Consider the following 17,190-nt stretch of genomic DNA (forward strand, 5'->3'; position numbering starts at 1 on the left):
CACAGGAGACAGTCCTCCACAAAGTTTCTCCGACGTGAGTCCCTCCCACGGGCTGCAGCCCTTCCTGAGCTGCTCCGGCGTGGGACACCCCCGCGTGCTGCAATCCTCCCAGTGGCGACCTACAACAGCGGGGGCTGCTTCTTCCCACAGGGTCCTGGCTAACTCTGGGTGCAGCCACCTTAATAGGGAATGTGAGGCCCCTCCCAGGCCATAATTCGGAGTCTGCTCCACCGTAGACCTCCATGGGTGGCGGGGAGGGGCCGTCTCACCACAGGATACAGGGGAGCGGACTCTGCTCCGGCACACCTCCCCCCTCCTTTCTTCCTCTGTTCCCCCACTGGCCTTGGTGTTCACGCAGCTGCGGCAAGTCCTCCTCACAAGTCCCACTCCTCCTCACCAGGTCCCTTCTTAAATGCGTTATCGCAGAGGTGGAGCTGCTTGGCTCGGCCCTGCTGCAGAGGTAGGGCCTGCTTGGAGCCGGGGGAGCTTGGAGAAGCTTCTCAGAGAGGGCCAGCGCTGTCGCCCCCTCCCCTGCTACCAAAAAACCCCACCGCTCCCTCAAAGCCAGGACAAGCTGGTACAGCAGCAACCACGGTGGGCGACAGGAGCTGGAACTGGGGAAGGCCAATGCCCTTTGGCTACTACTGTAGCAGCACCATCTGCAGCAACCTTCATGTCACACCTCCAGAGGTGACTCTGAGGGGAACTTTGAAAGCAGAGGCGCTTTGCCGCTTGTGCGTTCGAACTTTCCCCGGGGAAGCGGAGCAGGCTGCGGGGCCAGCGAGGCCCGAAGCCCACGGCCATGGCGCTGGGCAGCCGGCCAAGGCCAGCCCACGAGGAGGGAGGTCTGGGGAAGGTGCTGCCAAGCCCCGGGGAGAAGACAACCCTGTGGGCCCGGCGGAAGCCAACAAAGGAGCGTGGAATCTCCCAGGGCAGAGATTAACAGTCAACTTTATTGGAGCGGTGGTGGGGGATCAGGGCCAGCAGGCAGGGCCGGCGCAGGGCTGGTCGCGCGTCAGCGTCCGGGCCGGCTGTAAGGGTTCTGGGCCCGACGTCGTAAGCGGGAAGCGGTCTCGTCCCCGCACGGGCCCGGGGCGGCTGGGGCGGCGGCTGCTCTGGAGCCGTGCAGAGCTGGGGGTGCTGGGGCTGCCGGTCTCGGGTACCGGGGAGCCACGGGAGCATCCCGGCACCGACTGTGCGGGGCTGCTGCTCTCAGCCCTGGGTGCTGGTGCGCGGCTCCTGCCACGACCTCTTGTGCGCCGGCTGTAGGGCTTTTGGGCCCGACACCGCGAGCGAGAGCGGTCCCGCAATCGGTCAGGCCCAGGTGGACGGCACCAGCTGCGGCCCACAAGCACTGGGGAGCCGTGGGAGAGGCCCGATGGCGCCTGGAGACCAGTGCTGCTGGGGCTGCTGGTCTCTGGTGCTGGAGAGCTGTGGGACGGCCCCGATCGTGACTGGCTCTCGGTGATGGGACCCGTGACCTCCGAGCTGCCACTGGAGGCTGTAAGGGGGAGCAGGAAGGTCACGGGCACGGCCCCCCAGTCCCGCGGCAGGAGAGGCCAGAGCGGTGCCCCCAGCCCCCCTGGAGCAGAGGGGCTCTGCCAAGCCCAGAATGGGCACCCGCTGCCAGGCCTCGCCCGGGGGCACCCGGGTGCTTTGCCTCTTACCGGTGCCCAGGCCAGCACAGCTGTTGCACTCCCATCTGGCCGCGCCGGTCCCCAAGTGGGAGCATTGTCTGTGGGTGCCCTCGGCAGCGCAGGAGCAGCACAGGAGCAGTTGCCAGGGCCTGGGGAAACAAACGGGTGCGTGGCTGTGAGGACAAAGTGACCACAGCACGGGATTGTCCGGCAGAGCTCTTGTTCTCCGTCCCTCCGCTTCGAGCCCTTGGCGAGACAGAGATCCTGGGCAGAGCCCAGGTTGCCGCTCGGGCAACTTACCCCTGTTCCTCTGCGTGCTGCCTGCCTCCTGGGCAAAGGCACTCACGGGCATCGCAGCGGCTGTGCCTCTCATATAACTCTTCATATGCACTGTCGTCCTCACCTGATGGTATTCTTTTGATGAAAGAAGGGAAAGTTAATGAACCCCTGCTACCCCGGCATAAGGCAGATGCAGGGCGTCCCTGCTCTTCCCCCCCTGCCCGCTTTCTGACTCCTGCGTGAAGCTGAAGCCCAGGCTGAGGGGAGAGAGCGGAGGGCCGGGAGCGCAGGGCCAGTCCCTGGCACGGCACAGCGCTGGCACCCTCCTGTCTGGTGACTTGGAATAGAAAAACCAACCTCCTGGGGATTCGGATGCCCATGGTGAGCATTTCCATCAGAAATCGATATTCATTTTGACAATGTGGACACTGGAAACAGAAGAAGCCAGCGTAGATAGCTTGGTTCTGGATGCAGGCCCTGTGGAACCAGGCGTGTTTGCACGCTGGGCACACCAGGGTGCCGTAGGACTTCCTGTCCTCCACCGGGTCCAGGCAGATGAGGCAGGCGGTGTTCTCCCCCGGAGCCGCCTCCACTGCCTGCTCTGGGCGGTGCTGCCAGCAGAAGGACCTGGGGAGGCACGAGGAAAGGGAAGGGTGAGGTGAGGAGTGTTTTGGTGGGAATGATGGGTGATAATGTGTGAAGGAATCCCACCACTCGCTCTGTCCATGACTGCCTGCTAGGAAGTGTCACTGTGGGCTTGTTTTATGTTTGCTTATTGATGCTGTCAGAAAGGGGTATAAAAAAGTGGGTGATCCTCCTGTGGGAGGGCCGGCTACCCTTACCTGTAAAGCCCAAAGTACTGCGTGACGCATTCCCCCTCCACGGCGCAGGGGAGGTGGAAGCTGCGGTCGCAGCCCTCCTGGCAGCAGGTGATGGCGGCCCCGCTCTCGCCACAGACGAAGCAGCGCTGGAAAGAGCAGAGCAGCCCCCATCAGCGGCAGCCTCAGGGCCTCCAGAGCCAGCCCCACGCCTCCGGGCAGGGCGCAGGATGCTGCCCCACTGCTGGGTCAGAGCCCGCGGATGCGCCCGGCGCACGAGGCTCCTGTGCTGGGTCTGGGTGGAGGCTCTGTGGAGCTGCTGGGCGCGAGACTTTTGTCCCAGAGCTGCTTGGAAGGGCTGGGATTTCTTTCTTGGGGTCTGGGCTAAGCTCCCACACCGCTCCCGTGGCACCACAGATCTCCCTGAGCTTGTTCAGTCCTCACCCTCTGTGATGCCTGCTTGATTGTGCGTCGGATATCCTTCAGGCTTACCCCATCCATACTCTCTTGATTAAAAAGCTTCTTGGTAAAAAACTGCACATGATAGAGGAGACGAGGTGATGAGGAGGAGAGCGTGGCCAGGGCTGCCTGTCGGCAAGCTGGAGGGAGCCCCGGGGGCACTCACCAGGCAAAAGAGGTGGGCGCAGATCCCTTGCTTCTGCAGTTTCTTCCCGCAGATGTGCGGGTCAGCCTCTGCCCGGCCACACAGCATGCATGCTGGAGGGGAGAGAGCAAACGACAGCGGGAATGAGCAGCTCACCTCTGCAGGACCGGGGCAAGCGTCCCTGAAGGGCTGGCCTTGCAGGCACGGGTGTCCCAGCAGCAGGTGCCCACGGCCCAGCCTGGGCCCCGCTGGCTGCGGCACGGAGGGGCCCTGCCCCGGGGCGCTTGGGGAGCTCCTGCCTGCCCCTGCCACCGCTCTCAGCCCCACGCTGAGCGCCCCGACAGCCCCTCTGCTATGCTGCGGGAGGGATGCTTTGCTCTCACCTGGCTCCATCGAGTCGGCGGCCTCCTGCTTCCTCGCAGACATGGCGCACATCAACGGTGAGTGCTGGGAGAGTCGCTGTCCCCGCAGTGCTGGGGTGTCTCTCCCAAGTGCTCCTCGGCTGACTCTGGGGGAGAAGCAGGGCGCGGGTCAGCTTGCAGCAGAGGCCCAGCGCCCCCCGGCACGGGGCCGCCCTCCTCCCTCGGCAGCCCCGCACGAGCCCCATCCACCCCTGCCCTCCCCTCACCTCACCAGGTCGCACTGAGGCACAGCCTGAGCCCAGCGATGCTTTATGTAGGCTTGTCCCCCGCGGGTCACAATGGCCACAGTGACATCAGCACCGTTGGCCTGGATGCACCCCAACGACGGGCAGGGACGCCCTCAGGAACGTGCCAGCCCCTCGGAGCCGGCCGCCGCCTCACAGGGGTGGGTGCGAAGTGCCGAGGCGGGGGCCCGAGCCCTCGGCACCCCCGGGAGCGGGGCGGCTGCTCCTGCAGCCAGCGCAGAGCCGAAAGGCAGGTCCCGCGGGGCAGCCGTCGAGGCTGGCACTGTTGGCCGACCGGTGCTGGTCAGGCCGTGCGAGCCCAGGGCTGCAGCCCTGGCCCAGGCTGCGGCTCTGCTCCTGCCCTCGGCATGGGGAGCGCTGCCGGCAGGTCGGGGAAGAGGATCCTTCCTCTCTGCGCCGCAGCGCTGCGGCTGCACCTGCAGGGCTGCTGCCGGCCCTGGGCTCCCGGCTCCAGGGGACAGAAGCCACCTTGGAGCCCGGCCTGGGCTCGCACAGCCCATCCGCTCCGACGCGGCGCGTGGCTGGGGCACAGCACGGGGCCTCAGGACGGCACCTCAGCGTCGCAGGTGGCCCAACATCGTCATCTCCCGAAGTCGTCCTTAGCGCTTTGGTGACGTGCTGCCTCCAGAAGGAAAAGCAGCGGCAGCGCGAGCTGGGGACTCACGGCGCAAACTGCCTGCCTTCCTCCGTGGCAATAAACTGCCTTTCAGAGACAGTGTGAGCCCGTCCTTGGTGGGCAGGGAAAGTGCAAATGGCTGCGGGGCAGCTTCGGCGGCGGTTTGGTCCGTTTGAGGGTCGGGAGGCTCTACAGAGGCATCTGCCCAGGCCGGGTCGATGGGGCGAGTTTTGCCAAGCACCGCAACGGGCTGCCCAGGGAAGGGCTTGAGTCACCATCCCTGGAGGAATTTAAGAGATGTGTAGCCGTGGCACCTGGGGACATGGTTTAGCGGTGCCCTTGGCAGCGTCGTCCATGTCAACGGCTGGGTTCCGTGATCGTAAGGGTCTTTTCCAACCTAAGGGATTCTGTGATTCTCGTGACCCTTCTGTGATTGCTTCATGACCGTTTGATTACCATTTGCTTTTCATTCATTCGTCGATTCACAGCCCTTTCTCCTCCCTGCACTAGAGAGAGAGGGGCTTGCTGGTCTCCAGCAGGAGGGAAATCCTTCCTGTTGGATGACGGACGCAGCCCAGGCCCAGTATGACATTCCCGTAGAACACGTGTGACTTTTTTGCTCTCAAGGGCGCGTGACGGGGCTCGAGGCCTGAGTAACAAGCGCTGCTCTGTCTCCCCTGAGCCTTGCGGTGTCAGCTCCTTACCTGGTGTTGGCAACCTCTACGCAAAAGGCTTTCTTGTCTTCTGCTGCAAGAAGGAAGCCTTCGGTTGTGTCGTGGTTTGAGCTCAGAGGGCACAACTGAGCAGCTGCTCTCACTCCCCCTCTGCCTCCCCCACCCCCCCAAGGCACTGAGAAGGAGGAAATAAGCCAGGCTTGGGATTTGAGATAGGACAGGCAGGGGTAAATCACCCATTATGGTCACAGGCCAAAGGCAAGACTCATTAAGGGAAGAAAAATAGAACATAGATTTATTACAGACACTAGCAACAACCACACTAAACCGAGTAGGAGAGTGAGAGGCATCACCATATGTAGAAAAACACCCACCCCTCCCTTCTTCCCGGGCTCAGCTCCACTCCGGATATCTGTACGTCCTCCCCGCAGCGGCACAGGGGCAGGGAATGGGGTGTTCAGTCAGTGCTGCCGCTTCTTCTGTCTTCGGGGGTGGGGGTTGAACTTCTGGAACTTCTTCCCCCTGCTCAAGCGTGGTCCCCCTCTCACAGGAGACAGTCCTCCACAAAGTTTCTCCGACGTGAGTCCCTCCCACGGGCTGCAGCCCTTCCTGAGCTGCTCCGGCGTGGGACACCCCCGCGTGCTGCAATCCTCCCAGTGGCGACCTACAACAGCGGGGGCTGCTTCTTCCCACAGGGTCCTGGCTAACTCTGGGTGCAGCCACCTTAATAGGGAATGTGAGGCCCCTCCCAGGCCATAATTCGGAGTCTGCTCCACCGTAGACCTCCATGGGTGGCGGGGAGGGGCCGTCTCACCACAGGATACAGGGGAGCGGACTCTGCTCCGGCACACCTCCCCCCTCCTTTCTTCCTCCGTTCCCCCACTGGCCTTGGTGTTCACGCAGCTGCGGCAAGTCCTCCTCACAAGTCCCACTCCTCCTCACCAGGTCCCTTCTTAAATGCGTTATCGCAGAGGTGGAGCTGCTTGGCTCGGCCCTGCTGCAGAGGTAGGGCCTGCTTGGAGCCGGGGGAGCTTGGAGAAGCTTCTCAGAGAGGGCCAGCGCTGTCGCCCCCTCCCCTGCTACCAAAAAACCCCACCGCTCCCTCAAAGCCAGGACAAGCTGGTACAGCAGCAACCACGGTGGGCGACAGGAGCTGGAACTGGGGAAGGGCAATGCCCTTTGGCTACTACTGTAGCAGCACCATCTGCAGCAACCTTCATGTCACACCTCCAGAGGTGACTCTGAGGGGAACTTTGAAAGCAGAGGCGCTTTGCCGCTTGTGCGTTCGAACTTTCCCCGGGGAAGCGGAGCAGGCTGCGGGGCCAGCGAGGCCCGAAGCCCACGGCCATGGCGCTGGGCAGCTGGCCAAGGCCAGCCCGCGAGGAGGGAGGTCTGGGGAAGGTGCTGCCAAGCCCCGGGGAGAAGACAACCCTGTGGGCCCGGCGGAAGCCAACAAAGGAGCGTGGAATCTCCCAGGGCAGAGATTAACAGTCAACTTTATTGGAGCGGTGGTGGGGGATCAGGGCCAGCAGGCAGGGCCGGCGCAGGGCTGGTCGCGCGTCAGCGTCCGGGCCGGCTGTAAGGGTTCTGGGCCCGACGTCGTAAGCGGGAACGGTCTCGTCCCCGCACGGGCCCGGGGCGGCTGGGGCGGCGGCTGCTCTGGAGCCGTGCAGAGCTGGGGGTGCTGGGGCTGCCGGTCTCGGGTACCGGGGAGCCACGGGAGCATCCCGGCACCGACTGTGCGGGGCTGCTGCTCTCAGCCCTGGGTGCTGGTGCGCGGCTCCTGCCACGGCCCCTTGTGCGCCGGCTGTAGGGCTTTTGGGCCCGACGCCGCGAGCGAGAGCGGTCTCGCACGCGGTCGGGCCCAGGTGGGCTGGAGCAGCTGCTGCTCTCAGGCACTGGGGAGCCGTGGGACAGCCCCGATGCTGCCTGGTAGCCAGTGCTGCTGGGGCTGCTGCTCTCCCCTGCTGCAGAGCGAGAGGACGACCCCGATGCCACTGTGCTGCTGGTTCTGGCGCTGCTGGTCTCTGGTGCTGGAGAGCTGTGGGACGGCCCCGATCATGACTGGCTCTCGGTGATGGGACCCGTGACCTCCAAGCTGCAACTGGAGGCTGTAAGGGGAAGCAGGAAGGTCACGGGCACGGCCCCCCAGGCCCGCGTCAGGAGAGGCCAGAGCGGTGCCCCCAACCCCCCTGGAGCAGAGGGGCTCTGCCAAGCCCAGAATGGGCACCCGCTGCCAGGCCTCGCCTGGGGGCACCCGGGTGCTTTGCCTCTTACCGGTGCCCAGGCCAGCACAGCTGTCACACTCCCATATGACTGTGCTGTGTTTCATGAATGAGCAGCGTCTGTGGGTGCCCTCGGCAGCACAGGAGCAGCACAGGAGCAGTTGCCAGGGCCTGGGGAAGCAAACGGGTGCGTGGCTGTGAGGACAAAGTGACCGCAGCACGGGATTGTCCGGCAGAGCTCTTGTTTTCTGTCCCTCCACTTCGAGCCCTTGGCGAGACAGAGATCCTGGGCAGAGCCCAGGTTGCCGCTCGGGCAACTTACCCCTGTTCCTCTGCGTGCTGCCTGCCTCCTGGGCAAAGGCACTCACGGGCATCGCAGCGGCTGTGCCTCTCATATAACTCTTCATATGCACTGTCGTCCTCACCTGATGGTATTCTTTTGATGAAAGAAGGGAAAGTTAATGAACCCCTGCTACCCCGGCATAAGGCAGATGCAGGGCGTCCCTGCTCTTCCCCCCCTGCCCGCTTTCTGACTCCTGCGTGAAGCTGAAGCCCAGGCTGAGGGGAGAGAGCGGAGGGCCGGGAGCGCAGGGGCAGTCCCTGGCACGGCACAGCGCTGGCACCCTCCTGTCTGGTGACTTGGAATAGAAAAACCAACCTCTTGGGGATTCGGATGCCCATGGTGAGCATTTCCATCAGAAATCGATATTCATTTTGACAATGTGGACACTGGAAACAGAAGAAGCCAGCGTAGATAGCTTGGTTCTGGATGCAGGCCCTGTGGAACCAGGCGTGTTTGCACGCTGGGCACACCAGGGTGCCGTAGGACTTCCTGTCCTCCACCGGGTCCAGGCAGATGAGGCAGGCGGTGTTCTCCCCCGGAGCCGCCTCCACTGCCTGCTCTGGGCGGTGCTGCCAGCAGAAGGACCTGGGGAGGCACGAGGAAAGGGAAGGGTGAGGTGAGGAGTGTTTTGGTGGGAATGATGGGTGATAATGTGTGAAGGAATCCCACCACTCGCTCTGTCCATGACTGCCTGCTAGGAAGTGTCACTGTGGGCTTGTTTTATGTTTGCTTATTGATGCTGTCAGAAAGGGGTATAAAAAAGTGGGTGATCCTCCTGTGGGAGGGCCGGCTACCCTTACCTGTAAAGCCCAAAGTACTGCGTGATGCATTCCCCCTCCACGGCGCAGGGGAGGTGGAAGCTGCGGTCGCAGCCCTCCTGGCAGCAGGTGATGGCGGCCCCGCTCTCGCCACAGACGAAGCAGCGCTGGAAAGAGCAGAGCAGCCCCCATCAGCGGCAGCCTCAGGGCCTCCACAGCCAGCCCCACACCTCCGGGCAGGGCGCAGGATGTGGCCCCACTGCTGGGTCAGAGCCCACGGATGCACCCGGCGCACGAGGCTCCTGTGCTGGGTCTGGGTGGAGGCTCTGTGGAGCTGCTGGGCGCGAGACTTTTGTCCCAGAGCTGCTTGGAAGGGCTGGGATTTCTTTCTTGGGGTCTGGGCTAAGCTCCCACACCGCTCCCGTGGCACCACAGATCTCCCTGAGCTTGTTCAGTCCTCACCCTCTGTGATGCCTGCTTGATTGTGCGTCGGATATCCTTCAGGCTTACCCCATCCATACTCTCTTGATTAAAAAGCTTCTTGGTAAAAAACTGCACATGATAGAGGAGACGAGGTGATGAGGAGGAGAGCGTGGCCGGGGCTGCCTGTCGGCAAGCTGGAGGGAGCCCCGGGGGCACTCACCAGGCAAAAGAGGTGGGCGCAGATCCCTTGCTTCTGCAGTTTCTTCCCGCAGATGTGCGGGTCAGCCTCTGCCCGGCCACACAGCATGCATGCTGGAGGGGAGAGAGCAAACGACAGCGGGAATGAGCAGCTCACCTCTGCAGGACCGGGGACAAGCGGCCCTGAGGGCTGGCCTTGCAGGCACGGGTGTCCCAGCAGCAGGTGCCCACGGCCCAGCCTGGGCCCCGCTGGCTGCGGCACGGAGGGGCACTGCCCCAGGGCGCTTGGGGAGCTCCTGCCTGCCCCTGCCACCGCTCTCAGCCCCACGCTGAGCGCCCCGACAGCCCCTCTGCTATGCTGCGGGAGGGATGCTTTGCTCTCACCCAGATCTATCGAGTTGGCGGCCTCCTGCTTCCTCGCAGACATGGCGCACATCAACGGTGAGTGCTGGGAGAGTCGCTGTCCCCGCAGTGCTGGGGTGTCTCTCCCAAGTGCTCCTCGGCTGACTCTGGGGGAGAAGCAGGGCGCGGGTCAGCTTGCAGCAGAGGCCCAGCGCCCCCCGGCACGGGGCCGCCCTCCTCCCTCGGCAGCCCCGCACGAGCCCCGTCCACCCCTGCCCTCCCCTCACCTCACCAGGTCGCACTGAGGCACAGCCTGAGCCCAGCGATGCTTTATGTAGGCTTGTCCCCCGCGGGTCACAATGGCCACAGTGACATCAGCACCGTTGGCCTGGATGCACCCCAACGACGGGCAGGGACGCCCTCAGGAACGTGCCAGCCCCTCGGAGCCGGCCGCCGCCTCACATGGGTGGGTGCGAAGTGCCGAGGCGGGGGCCCGAGCCCTCGGCACCCCCGGGAGCGGGGCGGCTGCTCCTGCAGCCAGCGCAGAGCCGAAAGGCAGGTCCCGCGGGGCAGCCGTCGAGGCTGGCACTGTTGGCCGACCGGTGCTGGTCAGGCCGTGCGAGCCCAGGGCTGCAGCCCTGGCCCAGGCTGCGGCTCTGCTCCTGCCCTCGGCATGGGGAGCGCTGCCGGCAGGTCGGGGAAGGGGATCCTTCCTCTCTGCGCCGCAGCGCTGCGGCTGCACCTGCAGGGCTGCCGCCGGCCCTGGGCTCCCGGCTCCAGGGGACAGAAGCCACCTTGGAGCCCGGCCTGGGCTCGCACAGCCCATCCGCTCCGACGCGGCGTGTGGCCGGGGCACAGCACGGGGCCTCAGGACGGCACCTCAGCGTCGCAGGTGGCCCAACATCGTCATCTCCCGAAGTCGTCCTTAGCGCTTTGGTGACGTGCTGCCTCCAGAAGGAAAAGCAGCGGCAGCGCGAGCTGGGGACTCACGGCGCAAACGGCCTGGCTTCCTCCGTGGCAATAAACTGCCTTTCAGAGACAGTGTGAGCCCGTCCTTAGTGGGCAGGGAAAGTGCAAATGGCTGCGGGGCAGCTTCGGCGGCGGTTTGGTCCGTTTGAGGGTCGGGAGGCTCTACAGAGGCATCTGCCCAGGCCGGGTCGATGGGGCGAGTTTTGCCAAGCACCGCAACGGGCTGCCCAGGGAAGGGCTTGAGTCACCATCCCTGGAGGAATTTAAGAGATGTGTAGCCATGGCACCTGGGGACATGGTTTAGCGGTGCCCTTGGCAGCGTCGTCCATGTCAACGGCTGGGTTCCGTGATCGTAAGGGTCTTTTCCAACCTAAGGGATTCTGTGATTCTCGTGACCCTTCTGTGATTGCTTCATGACCGTTTGATTACCATTTGCTTTTCATTCATTCGTCGATTCACAGCCCTTTCTCCTCCCTGCACTAGAGAGAGAGGGGCTTGCTGGTCTCCAGCAGGAGGGAAATCCTTCCTGTTGGATGACGGACGCAGCCCAGGCCCAGTATGACATTCCCGTAGAACACGTGTGACTTTTTTGCTCTCAAGGGCGCGTGACGGGGCTCGAGGCCTGAGTAACAAGCGCTGCTCTGTCTCCCCTGAGCCTTGCGGTGTCCGCTCCTTACCTGGTGTTGGCAACCTCTACGCAAAAGGCTTTCTTGTCTTCTGCTGCAAGAAGGAAGCCTTCGGTTGTGTCGTGGTTTGAGCTCAGAGGGCACAACTGAGCAGCTGCTCTCACTCCCCCTCTGCCTCCCCCACCCCCCCAAGGCACTGAGAAGGAGGAAATAAGCCAGGCTTGGGATTTGAGATAGGACAGGCAGGGGTAAATCACCCATTATGGTCACAGGCCAAAGGCAAGACTCATTAAGGGAAGAAAAATAGAACATAGATTTATTACAGACACTAGCAACAACCACACTAAACCGAGTAGGAGAGTGAGAGGCATCACCATATGTAGAAAAACACCCACCCCTCCCTTCTTCCCGGGCTCAGCTCCACTCCGGATATCTGTACGTCCTCCCCGCAGCGGCACAGGGGCAGGGAATGGGGTGTTCAGTCAGTGCTGCCGCTTCTTCTGTCTTCGGGGGTGGGGGTTGAACTTCTGGAACTTCTTCCCCCTGCTCAAGCGTGGTCCCCCTCTCACAGGAGACAGTCCTCCACAAAGTTTCTCCGACGTGAGTCCCTCCCACGGGCTGCAGCCCTTCCTGAGCTGCTCCGGCGTGGGACACCCCCGCGTGCTGCAATCCTCCCAGTGGCGACCTACAACAGCGGGGGCTGCTTCTTCCCACAGGGTCCTGGCTAACTCTGGGTGCAGCCACCTTAATAGGGAATGTGAGGCCCCTCCCAGGCCATAATTCGGAGTCTGCTCCACCGTAGACCTCCATGGGTGGCGGGGAGGGGCCGTCTCACCACAGGATACAGGGGAGCGGACTCTGCTCCGGCACACCTCCCCCCTCCTTTCTTCCTCCGTTCCCCCACTGGCCTTGGTGTTCACGCAGCTGCGGCAAGTCCTCCTCACAAGTCCCACTCCTCCTCACCAGGTCCCTTCTTAAATGCGTTATCGCAGAGGTGGAGCTGCTTGGCTCGGCCCTGCTGCAGAGGTAGGGCCTGCTTGGAGCCGGGGGAGCTTGGAGAAGCTTCTCAGAGAGGGCCAGCGCTGTCACCCCCTCCCCTGCTACCAAAAAACCCCACCGCTCCCTCAAAGCCAGGACAAGCTGGTACAGCAGCAACCACGGTGGGCGACAGGAGCTGGAACTGGGGAAGGGCAATGCCCTTTGGCTACTACTGTAGCAGCACCATCTGCAGCAACCTTCATGTCACACCTCCAGAGGTGACTCTGAGGGGAACTTTGAAAGCAGAGGCGCTTTGCCGCTTGTGCGTTCGAACTTTCCCCGGGGAAGCGGAGCAGGCTGCGGGGCCAGCGAGGCCCGAAGCCCACGGCCATGGCGCTGGGCAGCCGGCCAAGGCCAGCCCGCGAGGAGGGAGGTCTGGGGAAGGTGCTGCCAAGCCCCGGGGAGAAGACAACCCTGTGGGCCCGGCGGAAGCCAACAAAGGAGCGTGGAATCTCCCAGGGCAGAGATTAACGGCCAACTTTATTGGAGCGGTGGTGGGGGATCAGGGCCAGCAGGCAGGGCCGGCGCAGGGCTGGTCGCGCGTCAGCGTCCGGGCCGGCTGTAAGGGTTCTGGGCCCGACGTCGTAAGCGGGAACGGTCTCGTCCCCGCACGGGCCCGGGGCGGCTGGGGCGGCGGCTGCTCTGGAGCCGTGCAGAGCTGGGGGTGCTGGGGCTGCCGGTCTCGGGTACCGGGGAGCCACGGGAGCATCCCGGCACCGACTGTGCGGGGCTGCTGCTCTCAGCCCTGGGTGCTGGTGCGCGGCTCCTGCCACGGCCCCTTGTGCGCCAGCTGTAGGGCTTTTGGGCCCGACGCCGCGAGCGAGAGCGGTCTCGCACGCGGTCGGGCCCAGGTGGGCTGGAGCAGCTGCTGCTCTCAGGCACTGGGGAGCCGTGGGACAGCCCCGATGCTGCCTGGTAGCCAGTGCTGCTGGGGCTGCTGCTCTCCCCTGCTGCAGAGCGAGAGGACGACCCCGATGCCACTGTGCTGCTGGTTCTGGCGCTGCTGGTCTCTGGTGCTGGAGAGCTGTGGGACGGCCCCGATCATGACTGGCTCTCGGTGATGGGACCCGTGACCTCCAAGCTGCAACTGGAGGCTGTAAGGGGAAGCAGGAAGGTCACGGGCACGGCCCCCCAGGCCCGCGTCAGGAGAGGCCAGAGCGGTGCCCCCAACCCCCCTGGAGCAGAGGGGCTCTGCCAAGCCCAGAATGGGCACCCGCTGCCAGGCCTCGCCTGGGGGCACCCGGGTGCTTTGCCTCTTACCGGTGCCCAGGCCAGCACAGCTGTCACACTCCCATATGACTGTGCTGTGTTTCATGAATGAGCAGCGTCTGTGGGTGCCCTCGGCAGCACAGGAGCAGCACAGGAGCAGTTGCCAGGGCCTGGGGAAGCAAACGGGTGCGTGGCTGTGAGGACAAAGTGACCGCAGCACGGGATTGTCCGGCAGAGCTCTTGTTTTCTGTCCCTCCACTTCGAGCCCTTGGCGAGACAGAGATCCTGGGCAGAGCCCAGGTTGCCGCTCGGGCAACTTACCCCTGTTCCTCTGCGTGCTGCCTGCCTCCTGGGCAAAGGCACTCACGGGCATCGCAGCGGCTGTGCCTCTCATATAACTCTTCATATGCACTGTCGTCCTCACCTGATGGTATTCTTTTGATGAAAGAAGGGAAAGTTAATGAACCCCTGCTACCCCGGCATAAGGCAGATGCAGGGCGTCCCTGCTCTTCCCCCCCTGCCCGCTTTCTGACTCCTGCGTGAAGCTGAAGCCCAGGCTGAGGGGAGAGAGCGGAGGGCCGGGAGCGCAGGGGCAGTCCCTGGCACGGCACAGCGCTGGCACCCTCCTGTCTGGTGACTTGGAATAGAAAAACCAACCTCCTGGGGATTCGGATGCCCATGGTGAGCATTTCCATCAGAAATCGATATTCATTTTGACAATGTGGACACTGGAAACAGAAGAAGCCAGCGTAGATAGCTTGGTTCTGGATGCAGGCCCTGTGGAACCAGGCGTGTTTGCACGCTGGGCACACCAGGGTGCCGTAGGACTTCCTGTCCTCAACAGGGTCCAGGCAGATGAGGCAGGCGGTGTTCTCCCCCGGAGCCGCCTCCACTGCCTGCTCTGGGCGGTGCTGCCAGCAGAAGGACCTGGGGAGGCACGAGGAAAGGGAAGGGTGAGGTGAGGAGTGTTTTGGTGGGAATGATGGGTGATAATGTGTGAAGGAATCCCACCACTCGCTCTGTCCATGACTGCCTGCTAGGAAGTGTCACTGTGGGCTTGTTTTATGTTTGCTTATTGATGCTGTCAGAAAGGGGTATAAAAAAGTGGGTGATCCTCCTGTGGGAGGGCCGGCTACCCTTACCTGTAAAGCCCAAAGTACTGCGTGATGCATTCCCCCTCCACGGCGCAGGGGAGGTGGAAGCTGCGGTCGCAGCCCTCCTGGCAGCAGGTGATGGCGGCCCCGCTCTCGCCACAGACGAAGCAGCGCTGGAAAGAGCAGAGCAGCCCCCATCAGCGGCAGCCTCAGGGCCTCCACAGCCAGCCCCACACCTCCGGGCAGGGCGCAGGATGTGGCCCCACTGCTGGGTCAGAGCCCACGGATGCACCCGGCGCACGAGGCTCCTGTGCTGGGTCTGGGTGGAGGCTCTGTGGAGCTGCTGGGCGCGAGACTTTTGTCCCAGAGCTGCTTGGAAGGGCTGGGATTTCTTTCTTGGGGTCTGGGCTAAGCTCCCACACCGCTCCCGTGGCACCACAGATCTCCCTGAGCTTGTTCAGTCCTCACCCTCTGTGATGCCTGCTTGATTGTGCGTCGGATATCCTTCAGGCTTACCCCATCCATACTCTCTTGATTAAAAAGCTTCTTGGTAAAAAACTGCACATGATAGAGGAGACGAGGTGATGAGGAGGAGAGCGTGGCCAGGGCTGCCTGTCGGCAAGCTGGAGGGAGCCCCGGGGGCACTCACCAGGCAAAAGAGGTGGGCGCAGATCCCTTGCTTCTGCAGTTTCTTCCCGCAGATGTGCGGGTCAGCCTCTGCCCGGCCACACAGCATGCATGCTGGAGGGGAGAGAGCAAACGACAGCGGGAATGAGCAGCTCACCTCTGCAGGACCGGGGACAAGCGGCCCTGAGGGCTGGCCTTGCAGGCACGGGTGTCCCAGCAGCAGGTGCCCACGGCCCAGCCTGGGCCCCGCTGGCTGCGGCACGGAGGGGCACTGCCCCAGGGCGCTTGGGGAGCTCCTGCCTGCCCCTGCCACCGCTCTCAGCCCCACGCTGAGCGCCCCGACAGCCCCTCTGCTATGCTGCGGGAGGGATGCTTTGCTCTCACCCAGATCTATCGAGTTGGCGGCCTCCTGCTTCCTCGCAGACATGGCGCACATCAACGGTGAGTGCTGGGAGAGTCGCTGTCCCCGCAGTGCTGGGGTGTCTCTCCCAAGTGCTCCTCGGCTGACTCTGGGGGAGAAGCAGGGCGCGGGTCAGCTTGCAGCAGAGGCCCAGCGCCCCCCGGCACGGGGCCGCCCTCCTCCCTCGGCAGCCCCGCACGAGCCCCGTCCACCCCTGCCCTCCCCTCACCTCACCAGGTCGCACTGAGGCACAGCCTGAGCCCAGCGATGCTTTATGTAGGCTTGTCCCCCGCGGGTCACAATGGCCACAGTGACATCAGCACCGTTGGCCTGGATGCACCCCAACGACGGGCAGGGACGCCCTCAGGAACGTGCCAGCCCCTCGGAGCCGGCCGCCGCCTCACATGGGTGGGTGCGAAGTGCCGAGGCGGGGGCCCGAGCCCTCGGCACCCCCGGGAGCGGGGCGGCTGCTCCTGCAGCCAGCGCAGAGCCGAAAGGCAGGTCCCGCGGGGCAGCCGTCGAGGCTGGCACTGTTGGCCGACCGGTGCTGGTCAGGCCGTGCGAGCCCAGGGCTGCAGCCCTGGCCCAGGCTGCGGCTCTGCTCCTGCCCTCGGCATGGGGAGCGCTGCCGGCAGGTCGGGGAAGGGGATCCTTCCTCTCTGCGCCGCAGCGCTGCGGCTGCACCTGCAGGGCTGCCGCCGGCCCTGGGCTCCCGGCTCCAGGGGACAGAAGCCACCTTGGAGCCCGGCCTGGGCTCGCACAGCCCATCCGCTCCGACGCGGCGTGTGGCCGGGGCACAGCACGGGGCCTCAGGACGGCACCTCAGCGTCGCAGGTGGCCCAACATCGTCATCTCCCGAAGTCGTCCTTAGCGCTTTGGTGACGTGCTGCCTCCAGAAGGAAAAGCAGCGGCAGCGCGAGCTGGGGACTCACGGCGCAAACGGCCTGGCTTCCTCCGTGGCAATAAACTGCCTTTCAGAGACAGTGTGAGCCCGTCCTTAGTGGGCAGGGAAAGTGCAAATGGCTGCGGGGCAGCTTCGGCGGCGGTTTGGTCCGTTTGAGGGTCGGGAGGCTCTACAGAGGCATCTGCCCAGGCCGGGTCGATGGGGCGAGTTTTGCCAAGCACCGCAACGGGCTGCCCAGGGAAGGGCTTGAGTCACCATCCCTGGAGGAATTTAAGAGATGTGTAGCCATGGCACCTGGGGACATGGTTTAGCGGTGCCCTTGGCAGCGTCGTCCATGTCAACGGCTGGGTTCCGTGATCGTAAGGGTCTTTTCCAACCTAAGGGATTCTGTGATTCTCGTGACCCTTCTGTGATTGCTTCATGACCGTTTGATTACCATTTGCTTTTCATTCATTCGTCGATTCACAGCCCTTTCTCCTCCCTGCACTAGAGAGAGAGGGGCTTGCTGGTCTCCAGCAGGAGGGAAATCCTTCCTGTTGGATGACGGACGCAGCCCAGGCCCAGTATGACATTCCCGTAGAACACGTGTGACTTTTTTGCTCTCAAGGGCGCGTGACGGGGCTCGAGGCCTGAGTAACAAGCGCTGCTCTGTCTCCCCTGAGCCTTGCGGTGTCCGCTCCTTACCTGGTGTTGGCAACCTCTACGCAAAAGGCTTTCTTGTCTTCTGCTGCAAGAAGGA

General features: G+C 63.7%; 2 protein-coding genes across 2 annotated transcripts; both read right to left on the bottom strand.

The window, feature by feature from the left end:
- Window positions 1-974: 974 nt before the first annotated feature.
- Window positions 975-9,669, bottom strand: LOC122154071 (PHD finger protein 7-like). Its single transcript, XM_042799868.1, has 7 exons — window positions 9,265-9,669; window positions 9,084-9,173; window positions 8,664-8,788; window positions 8,179-8,448; window positions 7,843-7,956; window positions 7,573-7,691; window positions 975-1,501 (listed from the first exon to the last, which is right to left on the bottom strand). Exons 1-7 carry the CDS (start codon window positions 9,667-9,669, stop codon window positions 975-977), a joined length of 1,650 nt encoding a protein of 549 aa, XP_042655802.1.
- A 3,422-nt stretch (window positions 9,670-13,091) lies between these two features.
- LOC122154072 (PHD finger protein 7-like) lies at window positions 13,092-15,574 on the bottom strand. Its single transcript, XM_042799873.1, has 6 exons — window positions 15,170-15,574; window positions 14,989-15,078; window positions 14,569-14,693; window positions 14,084-14,353; window positions 13,748-13,861; window positions 13,092-13,596 (listed from the first exon to the last, which is right to left on the bottom strand). The coding sequence occupies exons 1-6, from the start codon at window positions 15,572-15,574 to the stop codon at window positions 13,092-13,094; spliced, it is 1,509 nt and encodes a 502-aa protein (XP_042655807.1).
- Window positions 15,575-17,190: the final 1,616 nt, after the last annotated feature.

Source organism: Tyto alba, unplaced genomic scaffold (assembly GCF_018691265.1).
Source record: "Tyto alba isolate M040663 unplaced genomic scaffold, T.alba_DEE_v4.0 Super-Scaffold_3, whole genome shotgun sequence".
Lineage (NCBI taxonomy): Eukaryota > Metazoa > Chordata > Aves > Strigiformes > Tytonidae > Tyto > Tyto alba.

Coding starts and splice junctions, on each gene's coding strand:
- LOC122154071 (XM_042799868.1), bottom strand. CDS start 9,669: ATGTCTGCGAGGAAGCAGGAGGCCGCCAACTCGATAGATCTGGGTGAG. Junction 9,174..9,264: donor GCGCCCACCTCTTTTGCCTG/GTGAGTGCCCCC, acceptor TATCATGTGCAG/TTTTTTACCAAGAAGCTTTT. Junction 7,692..7,842: donor CAGCACGCAGAGGAACAGGG/GTAAGTTGCCCG, acceptor TTGCTTCCCCAG/GCCCTGGCAACTGCTCCTGT.
- LOC122154072 (XM_042799873.1), bottom strand. CDS start 15,574: ATGTCTGCGAGGAAGCAGGAGGCCGCCAACTCGATAGATCTGGGTGAG. Junction 14,694..14,988: donor TCAAGCAGGCATCACAGAGG/GTGAGGACTGAA, acceptor TGCTCTTTCCAG/CGCTGCTTCGTCTGTGGCGA. Junction 13,862..14,083: donor GGCATCCGAATCCCCAGGAG/GTTGGTTTTTCT, acceptor TTTCATCAAAAG/AATACCATCAGGTGAGGACG.